At 55.4% G+C, this 21,177-nt stretch overlaps 1 protein-coding gene across 2 annotated transcripts in view; it reads left to right on the forward strand.

Annotated features, from left to right (window-relative positions):
* Positions 1-21,177, forward strand: part of GRIP2 (glutamate receptor interacting protein 2) — a 97,277-nt gene that overhangs the window by 39,592 nt on the left and 36,508 nt on the right. Inside the window, exon 1 of one of the 2 annotated variants that reach the window (XM_027585059.2) lies at positions 14,908-15,003. The exons of the other annotated variant lie outside the window; for it this stretch is intronic. Coding sequence (XP_027440860.1) covers positions 14,964-15,003 — 40 coding nt within the window. The 5' untranslated portion in view covers positions 14,908-14,963. Of the gene's footprint in view, positions 1-14,907; positions 15,004-21,177 lie in introns of those variants that run through there. 2 annotated transcript variants of the gene reach the window in all.

Genomic DNA, 21,177 nt, shown 5'->3' on the forward strand with positions numbered 1-21,177 from the left:
AGTTGGTGCTGTCCTTATCCTGATTGTGCAGATGGGGGAACAGGCACACGGAGGTTAGGTAACTTGCCTGAGGCTACACAGGTGACATACAGAGGCTCTCTCAAGCCAGCTCTCTTAACTGCCATGAACATTTTCTAGACTCTCAGGAGTCTGCAGAGGGAGGGGCTGCCCCCGGATAGCAGGGTCTTTGGCACCACAGAGGGACTCTTGGCTCTGCACTGGCCCACAGGCCGCTGGTGGTTTGACACCCGAGAGGTCTTTGGAAGCCCCTTCCACACAACAGAGCAGTGGAAGCTTGGAGAGTGTACCAGAAACAGAGTTTCCCTTGGGGCTTTCCAGGGACTCCTGTGTTGGGACCACCTCCGAGGGAGAAGCCCCTCCCCCTTCGAGGCTGTTGTCCTCTTCAGGTCCACAGAGCCTGAGAACCTGGTGGGATCCTCCCAGGCTGGAGGGATAGATACATCAAGGGCTGCCCCCGATTTGAGCTTCCCTAGTGTTATTATTCAGCCAGCTAAATACTGTGGCTCAGGTTCTGCACCTTTGGAGATGCAGGAAGTACTTGTATCATCCCCAGCAGACCTGGATTCACATCCTACCCCAGCTCTTACTTCCCGTGTGGCCCACTCAGAACCTCCATTTCCTCATCTGTAAGATGGACCCAAGAAAAGCCACTTGCCTGGCATTGCAGTGACGATTGGGAAGACTGGGGCGGGGCCTGGCACACAGGAGACACCTGGTAATTTTGAATTCCATCTTCTCATCGGAGGCCCAGCCTCTTGCTTCCGCCGCCCTTCCCCCGTATACACACCACCGACCGCAGGGTGGTGGTGCCTGGGACCAGCGAACGGAGGGGAGCATACCCTGATTGGGGGCACACCGTGCACTGGTGTGTGCCAGGCTCCTGTCTGGCATCTCCACTTCTTTGCGGGCGGGGCGGGGGGGCTCTGATGGCAGCACAGAGAACTTGTTTGCCCTTACAGTGAGCCTCTGCATCCGTTTGTGAAAATATAAAAGCTCAAGGGAGAAGGATTTAAGAGACTGGGGGAAGGGGAAGTGTTTCTTCAGTCTTCATTTCCAAAATACTGTTTTATTTCAGAGAGAGAGAGAGAGAGAGAGAGAGAGAGAGAGCAAGCAGTGGGGAGGGGCAGAGGGAGAGAGAGAGAGAGAGAGAGAGAGAGAGAGAGAGAGTCTCAAGCAGACTCCCCTGCTGAGCTCAGAGCCTGACATGGGGCTCAATCCCAGGACCCTGAGATCATGACCTGAGCCAAAACCAAGAGTGGGATGCTCAACTGACTGCACCGCCCAGGCATCCAAACTGTTGTATTAGATGTCTGAAGACGCATCTTCCCATTTCCAGCCCATATTTTCTAATAGGCCTTTCTGTTTCCCATCTTTTCTGGGTAAGACCCTTATATTCCTTACCCTGTGATTGCTTGAGAGGGGGTCCCTGGGCCATCTGGCCTGATGAGACCCCCTCCTGTGTCCCTCCGCTTGGGGTTTGAGGCTTTGCTTAAACTTGGGAGCCATACTCCCCACCCAGGCTGGGACTGGGGGAAGGAAGTGTTCAGTCCTAACTCAGCTCCCCCAATTTGAGTCAGGGGTCCAAGAGGAGGGGGGACTACTGCACATGCACGGAGGGGAGCACACCACTGCAGACGGTCCTGATAGTGTTGTTGCCGCCCGTATCTGGACAGTGAGGAACCAGAGGCCTGGGGAGGGGATGGGCCCGTGGTGCTGGCCTGACTCTCACGTGCATGTGCTAGACCACAGAGAACATGGACATTCGCAGTGCCTTCCTCCCTAGCCTGGGCAGACCCCCCAGGAGATCAGATCAGCGAGGTTTCCTTCAGGGCCATGCTTGGCCTCTGGGGGCATAACACGGTCATGTTCAATTTAAGGAGTGAGGGGTTCCATTAGATGTGTGTTGATGTGAGGGAGGCAGGATATACAGAGCACAGGCCTTGGGGCCCACTGCCATGTATAAATCCAGCTGTGCAGCTGGGGCAAGTGCCTTCATTTCTCTGAGCTTCAGTTTTCCCGTCTGTAAAGTAGTTAATGTTAGAATCTTCCTTGCTGGGTGGCTGCAAGGACAACTGAGGTGAACCTTTCAAAGTGCTAGGTGTCAGGGCCCCAGAGGGGATTACTTGCAGTTCCTGACCCAGAGGGCTTGGGGGGAGGGAGAAATGATGTGTAGATGATGTCAGCACTTCACTGGGGTGTGGGGGGCCTGGGGGGTGGATGGATCCACTGCTTTTGCTTTGAGGGAGGTCAAGGAAATCTCCCAGAGTGGGGTGATTAAGGATGAATAGGAGTTTGCTAGGCAAAGGGACTAGCTTGTACAAATACCTCGAAGCTTCAAAGATCTGACTCGGGCAACTGAGAACTTTAGTCAGTGTGAAAAGTATAAGGAGAGAGGGGAGCTGGGGTGGAGGAGGCAGGAGGTTGTGGAGCTCGAACTCTGTTCTGAGGTCGGTGGGAGCCATGGAAGGTCCCTGAGTAGGAGAGAGGGGAGGGCAGCTTCGAGTGTTAGCACAGGCTCTGGCTACTGTGCCGACTACAGGTGAGGATGCAGGGAGGAGGCTGGGGTGGGGTCCAGGTGAGAGGTGAGAGGCCAGGGCTATAGGGGGCAGAATCAATGGATGTTGAGGCAGCAGAACACCCTTTGCCATTCACTCATTCAACAGATATCTATTAGCACCTGTAACGTGCCAGGTACTGTTCTAGGCCCTGGGGGTACTGTAGGGAGCAAAACAAACCTAAATCCCTGCCCTTGTGGGGCTAACAGTGACAGCAGGGGAGCAAGGAAAATGTATGGCAGTGGTGCATGCTGTGGAGAAAAAGCAGAAAGAGGGGATGGGGTGTGTGGGTAGTGGTGTGCGGTTTTAAGTGGGGTGCTCAGGGAAGGCCACACTGAGACGGTGACATTAGAGCGAACCCCTTATGGAGGTGAGGGAGATCATGTGGCTATCCAGCGGAAGAATGTGGCTGACAGAGGCCACAGCCAGTGCACACGTCCTGAGGTTGGAACATGTTGGGTGTTCCCAGGCTGGCAAAGCTAGAGCAGAAGGACTGAAGGGGGAGGTTGGAGGACATGGGCTCAGCGAGGTTCTGGGCAAGGGTGTATCATCTGGCCTCCCAGGCCAGTGGATGTGTTGGAGGAGCAATGGGCAATTTTTAGGGATAAGGAGGTTATCCCAAGATTAAGGATAGTAATCCTTCTGCTGACTACAGGGCACCTCCTGAGCACAGGGAGGGGCTGTGCCATGCCCTCCTGAGCTTTGTCTGCCTGTGCCCCCTCCATGGTACACATCTGTGATGAATTATTTACTCCTTCCTTCCCCTCTGTAATGAGGCTCTCTAGCTCGCCTCCTCATCCGGCTCCTGGTATTTCTCACGGTGCAGCAGCTGCACTGAGGTCTCACATCTGACTCCCAGTGTGGAAACCAGCCCCTCCCCCAGTGCCCGAACAGCACCCGGCTCCCAGGCCCCTGCCTTCCTCAATTCCTCGGTGGGAGCGGGCACCAGCGGTTCAAATCAACTGCGGTGTCTCAGAGACCATGGGATTTCTTTCTTTCCTTCTTTCTTTCCTTCTTTCTTTCCTTCTTTCTTTCCTTCTTTCTTTCTCTCTTTCTCTCTTTCTCTCTTTCTTTCTTTATCAAGAAGGCTGAGATAAGGCGCAAACTTCTGGACCTGTTCTTTGTTCCCCAAGCATTTCTTGAGCACTAACTGTATGTCAGGTGTCATGCTACGTATTTCACATGTACTTTCTTATCTTCACAATGGCCCTGTGAGTAGTGACCTACGTTGCCCCATTTTGCAGGTGAGGAAACTGAGGCCCAAAGAAGTGACTTTCCAAGGTTGCTCAGCTAGGAAGGAAATGGAATCTGTGCCCTCCCTCCCCCATGCCCCTCACAGTCTGACTTCCAAGCCCAAGTGTCTCACCACAGGAGCATTTCTCAGTGGTCAGTTCTCTGGCTGCCCTGCCAGCAACAGGGGACCCCTCTGTTGCATGCCTAGTGTGTGGCTGCTGCTCTGTCTTCCCCAGGCTCCCTCAAGGTTCTCCACCCTCCCTCTGCTCCCCCCCCTGCCCTGAGATAGCCCTGCAGAGTCAGCAGTAGAGCCCCCTAAGATTGCCCTTCCTGGCTGAGCAGCCACCTTTCTCAGGGTGTCTCCCACCTTCCCACCTGGTCACCAAATCTGTCCATGCCCCCACCTGTCTGGGTCCCTCTTGGAGGGCAGAGCCCAGAGTTGAGCCCAGGGTCTGGGGAAGTCTGAGCAGGCAGAATACCCGGGCCTCTTCCTGATTCCGGGCAGTGGACGGTCCTCATGGCTCATTCGCCTTGGGCCTGTGTCACCCACCGCCAGAACTAGTGCTGATCTTGTCAGCTAACGTCCCAGCATTGTCTCCATGTGTCAGCCTGAATGTTCAGTCCAGCGGGACCATCCGCCTGTCTTAATTGCCTGGATAATTGTGAAAGCCGTGGGCCCTGTCTCCCTCCCTGAGGAAATGGCCCGATGGGGCAGAAAATGTCCATTAGACAGGAGACCGAGGCCAACCCCACTTTCTGTGGTCCTTGAGCGGGTGGCTGCTCCTCCTGGCCTCAGTTTCCCCTCTTTGCCCCTGCTATGCTCTCCAGCTATCTACCCCCATCCGCCCATTTGCTCTCCTTGGGCTGACTTTCTCTCTCCAGCCCCCGCATTTTGCTGTCTTGGCCGAGGTGCTGGTGACTCATAAGCAGATGTGTGGGCAGGTGGGCGGGCCACGGGGGCCACATACTCTGCAACCTCTCACAGCCACCAACTGGGGCCGCTGGGGTCCCTGTGGGTAACCTTGGGGAAGATCTTTACCTCTCTCTGAGTCTTGGTGCCCCATTTGCAGAATGGGTCTGTCGAGGAAGAAAACCTTCCTCGTGAAGATAAACCTGGAAAAGGTTGAGAATCATTTAGAGCCTCAGCTGGAGTCTGAGGTGAGGTGGCCCCAGGCTAGCTGAGGTTGGAGCTGAATAGCCCCCCAGAGACCACAGGTCCAACTCTGGTTCCAGCCCACACGTGTACCCCTGTTTTACACATGAGAAGGTTGAGGCCACTTTGGCTCAAGGTCACCCAGCCAGTTGGAGGTGGAGTCCAGACTTGAACCCAGGGCTCCACTAAGGCTCCCATGGCATTCCTGCTGGAGGATGAGGTGCTGACAAGCTGGGAGGGGACAGTCTAGAATTTTCCTCACCACTTTGGAGTCAGGCTCATCTGGGGGTAGATGGGCAAAGAAGAGGGTGGGATGTTTGGTTGCGTTGACCGAACTGGGACTGAGAGGCACCGAGGGTGTTGGGGACCCAGGTGAGGCATCAGCCAGCTGGAGGATCAGGGAAGGCTTCCTGGGGGAAGAGACAGTGGGGACTTGCAGCATTTGGCCAGGCAGGCAAGGGATGAGGGAGGGGGCATTCCTAGGGGACCGTGAGGCGGTGGACATGGCTCAGGATACATGGTGCTGGGGATGGGGGGGGGAGGCGACGCTGGAGAGGGGGGTAGCCAGTTCTGGACACGGGTTGACAACCTCCCAGTGGTTCTTCCTAAACAGTGCTGAGGGGCCAGGGGACATGGGAGGCCTCATCTGGCAGGCAGCAGGCACGGGCCCAGAAATCTCAGGGTCAGGCCTTGTCCTCAAACAAGTGGCCTCTGCCAGGTCCCATCCCCAACCCCGCAGGGCCCCCCCACCCCACAGCTCCACCAGTGGGAGACCTGCTGCCTGGCTCTCGTGGTATATTCACGAGCTGTGTGGGACCCTTGGGTGGACCTTCCCAAGTTATGACCCTGCCTGAGGTTTCACATCAGCCCCTGATTCTAGGGTTCTCTTTCAATATTCAGGTCCACCAGGAGGGCATGAAATAAAATGAGGCTCTCACACAAAGCCCTTTTGACAACATATGTCTACTGGACTGTGATTAAGGCTTTGGAGCCAGACACCTGAGTTCCTTGGTCTCTTCCCCTCCAGATTCCGGTTTCCCCATCTGTAAAAAGAGGTGATTATCCCAGCCTCGTGGGCCTAGTGCAGATGCACTGGAGGTGAAAGCATGCAGAAATTGGAATTAAAGGCACATGTGTGAGCATGGCCCCAGACCACTGGGGTGCGTGGCCACCCACTCGTTCCAGCCATACACCCAGGAGAGGTCCTCGAGTTGGGAGGGGAGCTGGTGGGGCACATGGTAGAAGCCACATCCAGACTCTGGGCTCTTCTGCCAGGGCTCAGAGGCCATGGCCCGCGTCCGGACATGGCATCTGACTCTATGCAGGGCAGTCCTGGGGCCGGGGGTCCTGGGGCTCTGGGGGGGCCACAGGGAGGCAGGCTCCAGCTCAGGATAATGGAGGGACTCATCCCTCAACTATTCAGGAATAGGGTAGGCTGCTTATGAGGTAGGTGGTGAGTTCCCCGTTTGTGGAGGTATACTAGCTGTGTCAGACAGCAGAAAGGGTTTCTTTTTATTTTATTTTATTATGTTACGTTAGTCACCATACGGTACATCATTAGTTGTTGATGTAGTGTTCCATGATTCATTGTTTTCATATAACACCCAGTGCTCCATGCAGTACGTGCCCTCCTTAATACCCATCACCGGGCTCACCCATCCCCCCTACCCCCCTCCCCTCTAAAACCCTCAGTTTGTTTCTCGGAGCCCGTAGTCTCTCATGGTTCGTCTCCCACTCCGATTTCCCCCCCTTCATTTTTCCCTTCCTTCTCCTGATGTCCTCAGAAAGGGTTTCTATGTTGGACTGAAGTGTTAGAGGGGATGAATTATCGGTTTCTTTCCAACATAGCAATCTAGAGATTATGTATAATCATCATTTATTTCTCATTCATTCATCCTAGCACTTACTGCATGCAAAGCCCACCCCTGGATGTCAGGTTGAAATCAATGGGCAAGATAGTCAAGGGTCCCCTGTTTAGGGGAAAAGAAGAGGTGAGCAAATGCATTGAAGGAAAGACTGGAAGGAGGTGTGGTCAGGGTGGGCTTCTTGGTGGAGGCAGCATTTAGCATTTTCATCCTTAGGTGGGGAGAGAGAGTTCCAGAAGGACGGAAAGGCCCATCTAAAGGACCCAAGGAAGGAGCACCTGCTTCTGAAATCTGACCCTCGGCCCATACTAGCTCTAGGGCTTGGCCAAGTCTCTTCTCCTCTCTGGACCTTCAGTTTCCCCTTGTAAAATGGGAGCAGCAGGGCTTTTGAAAGATTCCATAAGACACTAAACATCAAGTGTGAGGTACCCAGTAGCCACTTTATACATCTTAGCCCCTCCTCTTTCTCTGGGGCATATGCATTTGGACAAGGGTAATTCTTGATCTAGAGGGTGGAAGGTGGGACTCCAGGCATTGTGTTTGCCACAAGGCTGAACCTGGGCCCAAGACCAGTCCCCTGCTCCACTGAGTCACCCGAGGGCACAGGTTGAAGGCTGTGCCTGCCTCTCCCGAAGCCTCATCGATTGCCAGCTGCAAGGGGGTGTCGTTGTAATCAGACTCCCCTGTGCAGAGGCTCCAGCCACTGCTCCTGACAGCTTGGTCCCCCGGTGGCTGCCCTCTGTGTCCATCCCCCGAAGCATCTCACTGGAGGGAGCTCAGGAGAGCCCACTCTTCCCTAAATGTCATGCGCATGGCAGCCACAGAGCCAGGAGTGCCCCCTTCGGTGCATTCCTTCCTCCAGAGCAGGTCCCTGCGTCTTTGGGACCCAGCCCCACCTGCCTGCCCAGCCCACCTGCGCTTTGGGGCCTTCTGACCCCAGCCATGCTGGTGGGTGCCTTTCCCTACACATACTGTGCACCTTTCTATCTCCCATCCTTTGCCTAGGCTGGCTGGCCCCTCTGAGGTGGGAACCTCATCCTTGAGTGGTTGGTTCCTTTGTCCCTCAAGGCTGAGGTCAGATACCACCTCTACCAGGCAGCTTTCCCTGACTTCTCCTTCGAGCAGCCCTGACTCTTCGGCCCCCTTTGTTATGTTTGAGTTTATAGCAGATCCTCTTTGGGTATAGTTCCTTCTGCAAGAGATGCTGATGTTCTGACATCACGTGTGATGTTCTTGGCATGGAGGAGGTCCTGTGTGAGCAGTTGCCAGACCTTGAACCCGATCTTTTGACACCCAGCCCAGGGTTCGCTCCAGGGCAGGACAGGAGGGGCCACTGCCAGGGTGGCACTGACATCGTGAGATTGGAACGCACAACGCTGCTCTTTCCCAGGGCTGAGCCCTGACGACTTGCCCATTTATTTTAATGTTTTGCTCTTTTCGTTTGAAAGGCAGCGAGAGGGCAGATGGGCAGAGCCTAAGCAGTGCCCCCGCCCCCCGGGGAGGAGTATGGCCGAGGGTCGACTGAGGTCAGCTGAGGCCCTCGCCCCCATGCAGGGACACTCTTAGCACCTACTCAAGTTAGTTTTCTGAAGCACTTATCGTTTCCTCCCTCTAAACTCTTCCATGGCTCCCCAGTGTCCTCAGGAGAGAGTCAGATCCGTTTGAGGCAACCTATTAATTTTCTGTTTTTAACCTCAGGCTCCAAGGGTGGAGCTGAACTCCTCGGTTCACGGTACCTGTGGTCCTGTGGTGGTCTAGCACCCACGCTGGCTCTGTTTTATCTAATTTTTTCTCCTTCGGGCCCTATCCCCAAGCCCAGTGTGTCCCTAGGTCTTCACACACATGCGCACCCTTGCAGTGCTTTCCGCGGGTTTTTTCGCTACATAAATGAAACGACAGGCCAGGTCTCCTTGTCTTCCCTCCCCTCTCCCTCCCCCCTGCTCCCCTTCTCTGTCCTTCCTCCCTTCCCCTTCTCCTTTTTCTGCCTGCCTTCCCTTTTTAACTGGACCCTTTGCTTCCTCAATCTATCCGCTGTGCTTCTAACTGCTGTGTCATACACCAGGGGGTGTGGCCGCCATGCGTTACCTGTCCCCTCCCCCGGGATGGAGACCCAGGTCAGCTTCACTGACGACATCCCCACTCCTGCCCCTTTGAGTGGTGGCAGATGACCACCAGGAGTGAGGGTGCTGGGCGACAGCATGCACCGACAACTCATCGCTCTAGGCTGCCTCAGTTTACCCCCCACCAGGAGTGTCCATGACTCTCCACCTACCCTCCCCACGATCACCAACACTTATTTTGTCTGCATTTCTAATGTTCGCCATTCTGATGAGGGTCAAGTGGGAGTTCCTTGTTCCATTTGCACTTCTCTGGTTGGAACGGCTCTGCACGAACTTGGGGCTGTTTGCCTTCATGCTTGGTGCCTTGCCTATTCAGTCAGTGCCTGTTTATCGTTTCTTTTTTTTTTTTTTCCACTTTTAATGGTTTTTTTTCTTTTATTATTATTTTTTATCAGAGTATCATTGACACACAATGTCCCATTTTTCTATCTCTTCTTGTTTTGCATCAAGATGCATCCTGACTCTGTGCTTTCTGGCCTCTCCCACCTGGTGGTTCCCCAAACTTGCACAGCTGGCTGTTCTTATCACACGGGCTTTAATGTGCAGTGGAAGGAGAAACAGGCTCAGAGCAGGAAGGGGTTAACGGGGAGTATAGAGAAAATTGGGTTCCAGGTTTCCTACCTCAAGATGCCTTTCCTCTTTCCTCTCCTCCCTCCACCCGCTCCCCCCCCCATCCCCACCCACACATCCTGACCCTGCAGCTTATTCTGTCTGGCCACCATTTGGAAGAAAGTCAGATCACACATGACCCTGCTCAGAACTCTTCAGCAGCTCCCCTCGTGCCCAAAGCCGAATCCTGACTCCTCTTCTACCCAGCGACCTCAGCCACACTGGCCCCCTGACCACACCCCTTCTGATCCTTTGCCTCTGCCTGAACGCCATTTCCCCTGGGAGGCTCCCTGGCCCCACTGCCTTGTGCTGTCCCGACTCCAGTCAGCACCATCTCGTTGTATATCTGTATTTGCATGTTTTTCTCCCTGAACTGGCAGCCAGAGAGGCAGGCTCTACATCTGTTTTGTTCATTGCAGAAAACTCGGGGCAAGCTCCGTTTCTAGCAGGTAGTAGGTGCTTAATAAATATTCTTTGAATGAATGAGTGGCCAGAGAGATGGGGCAGGGCTGTGATCACGCTAGCTACTTCTGTGTGCCCTGTACTCAGACAGTTTTCTAGGTGTTTTGTTTGTTCACTGAGTTTCTCAACAGTAGTCCTTTGAATGGACAATTTCATCATCAGTACTTTAGAGGAGGAACCTGAGGCTCAGAGAGGCCCTCTGCACGGTTGTGGCCTTGTAACCTCTTTTCTAGGAGGGAAGCCATGGCAGGTGTCAAGGGAAGTACAGAGGCCAAGAGGGGGCCTTAGGGCGCTGCCCTATCCATAGCTAGGCCTGAGATGGTGCCTCTAGCCCCTCTCCAGTCAAAAGATTCCCAGAGACTCCCCAGGAGCCACAGCTTGGCCCTCCCCCTCCACCCCATAGACCTTTTGTCCTTCCTGAATCTGGGTGGGCTTGTGAGAGGGCTTCTGAGTGTGCCTTTCTCAGGGGGCTCGGGGTTGGGGTGTTAGTGTGGATGGTATTAGGAGAACCTGGGTTCAAATCCCACTTTACCCCTCACCCCCTGTGTGACTAAGAGCAAGTGGCCTCACCTCTCTGGGCTCCTGTTTTTTTTTTTTTTTTTAATCTCTGAAATGGGGATGTTGTGGGATGAAATGAGGAAATAAGTATAAAATGTTGAAAGTCAGGGCCGGCACACAGGCGTTCTTCGCCTGGTTCTGCAGAACAGTCAGCTGTGGTTCCTCTCACATCCCAGAGCCTGCCCCTTCCTTGGTCGGAGCACATAGCCTGTCACCTGAGTCCCCTTGGCCGGATGCCCCCGTGCCCTCTAGGGCTGGGGGAAGGCTGCCGTGAAGGGCTCTGGGAACTGGCAGGTGTCTGGGGCCACAGCCTGGGAGCAGCCCCCTGAGGTGGCCCTGCCCCTGAAGCTCTACCCAGCCTGCCCTGAAGTCAGGTGAGGGACAATGGGGTACATGTGGAACAGCTTGGCTGGAGTGGGGGCTGCAGCCAAACAGCACCCCCCCTCTTAGGAGGGGGTCGGCTAGTGCCTCCCCTGTGGCTGCTGGAATCACAGACCGGGTCTCAGTTTCCCTATCTGTAAAATGGGGACCCACCTTGTGGAAATGTTTACCAACCAGGCAGGGGGCAGCAATTGTCCTGGCCTGGCCTCTGGGGTGGTGTGAGGAGAGAGGCAGGAAGAAGCAACAGAACAGCAGTAAAGGGTTTCTCTGTCTTGTCTCCAGATCGCCATCTCTCCCTCCTTTCCACCCAGACTTCATTTCCGGCTGTCAGTCAGGGGCGGGGGTAGGGGGCAGGGTGCGGCGGGCTCACACAGCTCCCCCGTGGTTATGGTGGACTCAGCCCTGGGGTCTGAGAGAAAAGGTGGAGGCTGAGGTCCAGGCGCCTCCCCCGTGTTGGCGGGGGTCCCCAGATACGGCCCCATCTGGATCTCGGTTTTCCCATCTGTGTGGCATGGGGTCAGTTGGTTCCCACTTGTGGCTGTCACTGTCCATGGGGGGGGGCAGGGATCCCAGGTGTCCTGTGGCGATTCCTTCAGGGACAGCCTGGCGTACCAGAGAACATGATGCCCATGGAGCCCCGTTAAGAGACACCAAGGAGGGCCCCACAGGCCTGGCTCTGCATAGGGAGGAGGTCAGGAGTATGGGCTGGACAGTCACAGTCTGCAAAGACCTTCCAAGTCTTTGGCCCTCATGGGTGGGAAGCGGAGGCTCATGCAGAAGCGACTTGCCCAGAGTCACATAGTTTAAGGGTGGCAGAGCGGGGATTTGAGCCTGGGGGCAACTGACCTGTGGCTCAGCCACCTTCTGGTCCGTTTCACAGTGTTGGTATGAGAGTCTTGACAGGAGGGTGGATGGATAAGTGCTTTCTGACTCATGAGTACGTAGCCTCCCCAACCCTAGACGGTGGGTGCTTTTAATTATCCCATTGGACATCGAGGAAGCTGAGGTCCAGAGAAGGCTGGACACATGCGCCTGGTCGCCCAGCAATCCGTCCTCCAGTTGTCTCACAAAACCTGAGGACGTGCTGGTGTCAGGGCCTCTTCTGAACATGGAGGGTGTGCCCGCCAGCTCAGTGGCCCTGCCACCTCCTGTACGTGGTCCAGTCTCCCTCTCGGCCCATTCACGGTGTTGGAAATGCGGGACAATCCAACACTCTGACTGGGAGATGCTGTGGCCTGGATCCCTGGCAGGCCTGGCTTCCAGCCACCTTGCACACCCAGCAGCAATCTGTCCCTCTCTTCCTCTGCTTCCCTGAAGTTTGGCAGCGTTCGTTGGATGAGAGGGGTCGTCTTTGGAGCAGGACCAACAGCAGCTCCACCTGCTCTTGGCTCCCAGAAGGGACCCTTGCTGCTCATTGCCAGGCCCTCCTCCCTTCTCCCTCAGGCGGTGCTGCATGGCTGAGGTCCTCCAAGAGCCTTCTTACTCCCTGGCTCTACAACCATCCTTGGCTCCCATTGCCTGCAGGATGAAAGCCAAACTCCAAACAGAGCACCACTCAAACTTCGTTTGTGTCCCCTGGGGAGCTTGTTCAGATGCAGATTCTGATTCAGGGGGCCAGGGTGGGGCCTGAGAGTTGGCATTGCTGAGGAGCTCCCAGTGAGGCTGCTGCTTGTTGGCTACCCTTGGAGCAGTGAGGCCCTACTAGACCCTTGGTGACCCGGCTGTCCCGGGACATGTCCCTGTGTGCATGTCCCGCTTGGTGTCCTCACTGCTCACACAGGACAGCGTGCCTGGGTGCACACCTACAATGCGTTGACCATTCTTTGACTCATTTCCTCTCATCCTTCAAAGTCAGACTCAAAACACCTACCTCCTCGGTGGACCCCCGACAGAGCTAACTGCTCCTCCTCGGCACTTCCAGACCCCTTCATAACCCCTGAAATCCTGAGAGGTACACAGTAGTGCCTTTTAAAAGAGACCTCTTAGGTGTGAACCTGGCTCCACCCCATAGCCGGGTGACCTTGGGCAAGTCGCTTAACCTTTGTGCCAGATGTTTATTTAAACCCTGCCTTATTCCAAAATGGACCAACAGTTGCTTCCAAACCCACTCTTGGATAAAATCAAGTGAAAACGTGCTCCTTGGGATTACAGGGACAGAGGGCAGGGGGAAGACACTGTTTCCCACGTGTCTCCTGGTCTCTTGGTCCCCGGTGCCTGGCACAGCAGGCATTCAGAGAAACGCTGTGTGGAAGCTCTCCCATAACCCATGGTGTGACCTTTCCAGGAGCTTCTCATCCACAAAAGTAAATTCCAAAGGAGCAGGAAGAGAGACAGATCACCAATCTTAATCGCTCATTTAAATGCATCTGTAGGGCGAGCAAATATTTTCTTACAAGAGGAGACGGATGTAGCTCTAAAATCTTGTGTACCAGGCAGCCTTCCACCCTGAAGGGGCTGTAAATATGGGGTGGAGGGCTGCCTGGTGCACAAGACTTTAGGGGAAGACACTGGGGGTCTATTAGGAGCAGCTTACAGGCTGACAAGGGCCATGTCCCTTTCTGCCTGGTGTGGAGCTGAGACAACCCCGAAGTGGCCCTTCGTGTCCTGCTGATGGTCAGGGTCCTCACTGAGAGCTTAATCCTGACTATTGCTGGGCACCATAAACCACACTGAGAGCCTGCCCCCATTCTCCCAGCAAATTCCTCCCAAAGCAGGTCCCCTCTCTCTGACCCAGTGCTCACCACCCCTTCCATGGCTGAGACCTTGCCCTCACTGCGGGCCTAACAACTTTGCCTGGAACCTGGAGCCTGCCCCCTGGGACATACATGAAGTCACCCAAAGAAGCAGGCACCCTTGGGAAGTGGGCATCGGGAGGGAACCTAGAAGGGCACCCAGTCCCTAACCACAGTGCTCTACATTTTCATTCACTGCAGGACACGGAACAAATTTGAACCCCACTCGTTCCCATGTATCCAAGAACTCCACGGGAGCTAGGACCTCATCTGTCTTGCTCTGTGCTGCATTCAGCAGGAGGTGACGTGTAGTCGGGCGTACAGGCTATTGACCCTGTGTGGCTCTCACCCACCCTTCTTCCCAGCACCTATGTGGTGCCCGGCCCTCAGCTGGTGCCCACACACACTGGTGGGATGGGGAGCACAAGCAGCTGGACAGCTGGAGGAGGGGCCTTGTGTGTCCATCGGGGTTGTCAGGATCAGTCCTGAGCTGGTGTGGAGGAATCCAGGAGTGTGCAGGGCTGAGGCCCAGTTGGGGCTGGAGTTTTGACCAGCTGCCCCTGCCCGTCAAGCCCAAGGCAGGCAGATCCTCTGCCCATCTTGCTCGGTGTTCCCCAAAGGCTGGGGGGGTGCTCCCTGTGGCAGGCTTTGGGCTTATCCTCCCCACACCCCACCTGACAGAAAAGGAAACTGAAGCCTGAAGGAGGTAGTTGGAATGTCAGTGGAAGAGCCCCAGGGGACTCCGAGCTCAGGGGTTTCTAACCTGAGACCTGCAGACACTCTCTGGCACATGGCTGCACTTTATCTGGCTCATGTTCTGGCATTCTGTTGGAATCTGCTACCTAAAAAAAAAAAAGTTTGGAAGGCACTGTTCCTCTTTTCTAGATGGAAAAACTGAGGCCTGGGGAGAGCAGTCACTTACCAAAGTCCCAGGGCCAGTTAGGAGCAGAATTGGCCCCCCAGGGTCTGTCTGCCTGGGGACCTAGCAAGGGGACCCAGGCGTGCCCTCTTCTGAGCTCCCCACCCAGACTCAGACTGTGGGCATGGGGGGGTGGGTGTAGGATTACTTCCGAGAGCCAGCCACACAGTGGCTGTGTCCCCTTTAAGCAGAGAGCCGCCCGCTGCAGTGGGTGGACTCGGTGCCCAGCCAGTGGGAGCTGTGAGCTTCCCTCCCTCAGCCCCTCCCCGGGGGAGGGGGTGAGGGAGGGTGAGGGAGGGCTGAGCAGCGTGGCTCCCTTGGGAGTTGGTGGGCAGCCGAGGAGACAATAGCGGACATGCTGTGTGGGCTCAGCCGGGAGACCCCTGGAGAGGAGGGTAAGTCTTGGGGACCTGGAGGCAGAGTGATGGGGCTGAACCCTCTGGAGCTCCTGCTCCCAGGGAGGAGACTGGAATGGCCACTCCCCAGAGACCCAAAGCCTGGAGAGAGTGCAGGGCTGGGACCCCTGGCCCCAGGTGGGCCCACGAGAGGACTCTCTGTCTGACCCTGGCTGCCATCCTGCAGTCCTGTGGCTGGGCACTGAGCCCACCAGGCTGTCCCCTGTCCCGTGCGGCAGGGGCAGCGGGCAGGTCTGGAGTTGGAGAGGGCAGCGCTCAGCCCCTCCGAGGTGCCTCAGGGAGGCACGTCCTGCCTCCGCATGGGCATGAGCTGGTGGGAGTGAGCTTCCTGCCCAGCAATGTGAGGGCAAAGGCAGAGCTCAGGCTGTATGTAGCAGGCGGGAGGCTGGACCCCCTAGCAGGCGGCAGGAGTCCTGGGCCAGGGTCTGGCTGGTGAGCCCCGGGGTGGTGGGAATGCATGCGGCAGGTGTCCTCCAGCAGCCCCGTTCCTAGGTGGGCCCAGGGTTGGCCCCGCGGGAGGGGCTGTGGAGCAAACGTGGTTGCTCCATCCATCTGGCTGGCTGCCTGTCTCTCCAGCCTCATCCTGCTGGGCTGCCTTCCTCCCTTGCTTCCCCCTCCCCCAGCTTATCAAGAGCCACCAGCAGGTCACCCTGGTGCTACCCCTGTCGATCCCTTCCCACACTCAACATACTTTTGATGGTACCTCTTTGAAACAATTCCAAGGGCAGGGACTATGATCCCAATGGACAGATGAGGAAACAGGCTCGGGGGTGGGGCATTGCCCACCCAAGGCCCCACAGCTATGGTGAAGCGGCCAAGCCAGGACTGGCACCCAGATGACTTTTATAGCCCAGTGAACTTAGTTTCCCACTCCCCACCCATGGCCAGGGGCAGAGACAGGGCCAGCCCCAGGTCCCCAGATAATAACACAAATAATAATAGTAGCTGACAGCTGTTGAGATCTGACTTTGTGCCAGGCTCTGTTCTAAGCTCTTTCTGTGCATTTTCTCACTTAATGTTCACAATACTGTGAGTTTGGTACTATTCTTCTCTCCATTTCACAGCTGGGGAAACTGAGGCATGGAGGTGTTAAGTGACTTGTCCAAGGCCACACAGCCAGAAGTAGCAAAGCTGGGATTTGACCCCATGTAGTCTGCCCCTGCTTCCTCCTGGGGACTACATTATTAATGGGGGCACTGCCTTCCTGGCCTGGGTTTATCTGTTCTCTCAGGTTAGTGGGATGACCTTGTCCTGCAGTGGTCAGAGCCACAAGGTCAGTAGTGCCCTGGAGACTTCCCCTGGAGGACTACCGGGGAGGTGTCTTCTCCCACCTCATGGGCCTATGGCCTTCACCTGGGCTCAGACCTCAGTATTGCCTGCCTGGACCTTTGCCCCAGTCTCTTCCTCGGCTTTCTAGCCTCCACCCCACCTCCCCATGCTGCTCTGGGAGGGAACTTGCTAAAACTCAAATCTGATCACAGCTCCTCGTCTTGGCGTTCAAGGCCCTTCTTCATCTCCCTGGCTTTTTCTCTCTCTGTTGACTTATTGATGCCCACCCTCACCACTGCAGTCCTCACCCTAGTCTCCTCCCCAGGCCACAGAACCTCATGATTATACCTGCCATAGTTGATGTCAGCACTGAGACTTTTTTTTTTTAAGGAAAGTCCAAAGATGGAGCTTAGGCACAGTGGGATCCAGGTGCTCACTTAACATCATTAGGACTCTGTGTCTCTGCTTCTCTTTAGGTAAGCTTCATTTTCAGGCAGACTCACTCCTCTCCTTGAGGTGCCCAGAGGGCCCTGTAACCCTTGAGTTTAAGGTCAACCGGGTCAGTCATCTCTAAGGAAAGAACCTGTTTCCAATTGTTCCAGCAAATATCCCAGGGCCGCCTTTTGTTGGCCCAACTTGGATCACATGCTCACCCCTGACCTGATCACTAGGCCTCTGATTGACCAGCAAGCCCTGGGGGAGGGGGACAAGAGCAGCCAACAGGTGGCCCCTCCATACACTCTCTACATTTTGTAGGGAAGGCTGAGGCCCCGAGAAGTCAGGCCCCTTGCAGAGCTCCTCGGTGAGAGTCAGGCTTGGGGTTGGCGTCTGTGAAATGCACTGCTCAGTACCGTTTCTCTGCCCCTGATGGACTCCTGCCTGCACATGTCCAGTCTTGCTTCTGGGAGCCTTGTTCACCACCCACTAACCCTAAGCCCCTGCGGAAAGGGATGTGACCAGGCTTGGGTGCACAGCAGGCCTGAATAGAGATTTTGGCAGGAAGCTCCCCACCCCCCTAGCCCCTCAGTGTTCACTCTCTGCCTCCCTGCCACAAAGTGGTCTTTGTTCCCAGGGCCTACTGGGCCTGAGTAAGCACTGGCCGCCCAGCCAGGTTCTGGGAAGGCTCAGACGGGCTGTGTATGCATGTCAGGGGGGTAGGGGAGGGTAGTACTTCCGCTGTGGCCTGGGCCACCCATCCTCTGAGGGACTCTGACCATAACTGCCTAGATCGTCGGGCAGGCCTAACCTCCTACCCCACAGCAGGGGCTGTGGCCACGGGGAAACCCCAGGCCCTCAATCACAGAGGCCACAGTGTCCAACCAGGGAGGTCCAGCTTTGCATCCTGGCTCTGCCTCTTCCTGATTTTGTGACCTTGAACAACTCATTCCACCTCTTTGATCCCCATCCTCCTACTCTGTAAGTAGGAATTGAATTCCAAATTATTTACTGAATACTTACCGTATGCCACGCTTTCCATGCTGGACCTGGTAGTGAGCAGACAGACGTAACCAGCCTTCTGGACCTGATGTCCTAGTGGGCAGAGGCGGATAGTAAATGAGATCATGACATTTTTTAAAAAAGTGAGGTTTGTTACATGGTGTTGAGTGCATGAAAAAAGATAAAGCAGGGAAGGAGGGTATGAGTGGTACTAGAGGTATGTGTGTGTGTGGGGGGGGGGTTGTGCAACAAGTTTATTGGGGAGGACCTTCCTGAGAAGATGACATTTCCACAAATTCCTGAAGGACGTGAGGGAGGGAGTTTGTGAATGTCTGGGGAAGAGCTTTCTGGGCAGAGGGAATAGTCAGTGCAAAGGCCCTGGGCTGGGCACAAGTCGGGTGTGGGGAACAGTAGGAAGGCCAGGGAACTGGAATGGAGCTGGTGAAGGGGAGAGTGTTAGGAGGTGATGTCAGGGAGGCCGAGGGACTGTCAACTATGGTGAGAACTTTTGCTTTTATTCTTCACAGAGTGAAATGAATCTTTTTACTGCCCCAGGCAGCCACCATCAGGAAATAAAACGGTTCCATTGATGACCCAGTTTTAAGGTCATGCTCCTCAATATTGCTGGTTTCAGGGTGAGACAGGAGAGCCTCGGCCCAGAAGAGGCAGAAGGCCGAGGCCTGACTCGAGCCTGCACCCTCATCCCACATGATGTTGGGGTCACCGTGGGCTCTAGGGCCATGGCAGGGATGTCATCCTGAGCGTGGCTTTAGGGCCCAGTGCCAGGCGTCCCACACACCTCATGGAGGGGGGATAGTGGACTGGCAGGCTCTCTAGATCATGCCCACGGCCCCTGGTACTCTGCTGTGCCCAGCCTCTGGGTGCCTGAGTCCTACCTTGGGGCCTCCTGGAGGCTGGCCCTGGCTTCCCTGGTGCCACTCCTTTAGGGTCCCTTAGCCTTGTGTTTAGAGGGAGAGCGCACAGCCGAGGGGTAAGGATGTGGCCTGCTGGGAGGCCAGAAAGATCTGGACTCCAGTCCTTCCTCTGCAGCTCACCAGCTGAGTGACCTCTCTGGGCCTCAGTCTCTGCATCTGTAAAATGAGGAAGTCGGCGAGCTTCTCTCCCGATGCTCTCGGCAGAGTTAAATGAGTTAGTGCATGGAAAGTGTGGGCCTGGCGCTCCTTTTTCATGTTCTTTTTTCTCAATCCTTGGCAGCAAGTGAATCGGGCATCTACTTTTAAAATCTCTTGGTATATTTCTTGCTTCCCTTAAAAACATGCATTGAACAGAAGGAGGGGTCATCCTGTTGCCAAGTTGATCTTTCCCTGCTTCTCTCTCCGTGGGAGGCCAGCCTCTGGAGAGACTTGTCAGCTGTGGGGATCAGGGATCGGGGCTGTCACTCCGAGGTCAGCCTGTACCGGATGTATCTCCATCCAGCTATCTGCCCTGGTCTAGCCTGCAATGGCCTGAGGGTCATCCTTCTGTGGGCAGTGCCCAAAGGAGCTGGGCTGTTGCCTGGAGCGCAGTGATCTCAGAGCCATAGGCGTGACTGCGGAGTCTCCCCAGGACTGTCGAGGCGTGGGAGGAGGAGGCTGGAGGGGGCCCATGGCTCTGCCACTTAGGAGTTGTGTGACGCTGGGAAGTTCCCTGGACCTCTCTGTGCCTCCGTTTCCTCATCTATCACATGGGGATGATAATGGCACCCACTACACAGGAGTATCGTGAGGATAAAGTGGTAATCATTTTAAAGGTCATAGAACATGGCTTGGGTTCAAATCTTGACCCTGCTCCTTACCATTGGAAGTCAGTTAACCTCTGTGTGCCTCGGTTTGCCCCTCTGTAAAATGGGAATAATGATCATACCATCGCAGAAGGTAGTGAGGATGAAACGAGGCAGTGCTTATGAAGCACCTAGCACAACACCCAGCGCTTAATCAGGAGTTGTTACCATTATTAATCTACGAAAACCTTTCTAACCAGGTCAGCGATGGGGGCAGGGAGAGAACTCCTGAGTTTCATGGCTTCTGTGTATACCCCATCATCCCACTGATTCCTCACACCGCCCCAGGCAGTGAGCCCTCGCACTGTGCAGAGGAGAAGCCTGAGGCTCAGAGAGAAGTGACTTGTCCCGGATCCCTAGCCAGTGGGCAGCAAGGTTTAGAATCAGAATCTGAAGCTGGCCTAAATCCAAAGTCCATCCTTCCTTTTCCCGCAGTGCCTGCTGAGGTCAAACAACCAAGCTGGGACTGGCAGATCCCCTGGGGGTGTGCCGGCACAGCAAGCAGCTGCTGCCCCCGGAGGCGGCCATGGGCCGCTGGGGACAGTTGTGAAGGGTGGACCCAGGAGCCCCCTTTTCCTCCTCAGTGTGGGGCTGGGCTGGCCCTCCTGGTGGCTGGCCCTCCCTGCAGTCATTTCCTCTTCGCCTCAGGTTGAGCCTTTGGGCCTGCGTTTTCTCAGTAGCATCCGCCCCCCCCCCCGCCCCCCCCCCCCGCCCCCAGATGCGGAATGCTGCCTCCTGGAGGCCCAGAGAGCTGGGCTAAGTCACTGCGGAGTCTGTGGCCCTGCCCTCCCATGCCCCTCTCCTGCTGAGGCAGGATCCTGGCAAAGGCAGCCTGGCCAGGGGCAGACTTCCTTTTCCCTTTGTCAAAGCTCAATAGCTTCCTAGGGCCCAAGAGAGACGGGGATAATGAAGGCAAATTAGCAAAGCTTTCAAGAGAAATAAAATAAAAAAGAAAGGCAGCTGCCCACCCCTGGCTGCAGCGCGGGGCGGGGGGACCAGGTGTACCCTGTGTTCTCAGCACTGCCTGGCTCCCTTCGGCTCCCCCGACGAAGGGCCAGCCCGCATCTGCCGGGCCAGGCTGGCATCGCTGTGGAAATGCATTTCCCTCGGAAGCGGGTTCTTACAGGACGGATTGACTGAAGGCAAAAGCTCATAATTGCCCATTGCTGGAAGGAGGAGACGGGAAAAAAGAAACATGCGGATAAAAATATCTCTGTTTTTATGCACGTTTCCAGCTGAAAATTGGTGGGAGAGATGTTTTTGAAAAGCCTTCATCTCTAAGCATATAATTACCAAGTCCCAGAACAAAAAAGAGAGCGGGAGAGAGCGAGCAGGTTCTGTGAGGGAGGAGGACTGGGGTCTGAACCCCCATGGGGTTTTCTATAAATAAAATAGTTCCCTCAAATTCTCAAGCCTGGGCTGGCTGGAGCCTGCAATGGGAGGGGATACACCCCTATTTTATGGATGGAGAAATGGAGACTCAAATCATAGAGCCAAGTGGAAATTCCGGCCCTGCCTTGATTCTTGGTTTGAATGCTGCCTCAGTTTCCCCCCACCCTGGGATGTTCATGAAAGTGGGGCAGTGTCGGTGAACAGGCATCAGCAAACATGGTAGAATTGCTCATAGGGTGCCTTCCTGAATATGGTAGGGGGTCTTGGATATCCAG

The sequence above is a fragment of the Zalophus californianus genome, chromosome 1 (assembly GCF_009762305.2).
Source record: "Zalophus californianus isolate mZalCal1 chromosome 1, mZalCal1.pri.v2, whole genome shotgun sequence".
In the NCBI taxonomy this organism is placed as follows: domain Eukaryota; kingdom Metazoa; phylum Chordata; class Mammalia; order Carnivora; family Otariidae; genus Zalophus; species Zalophus californianus.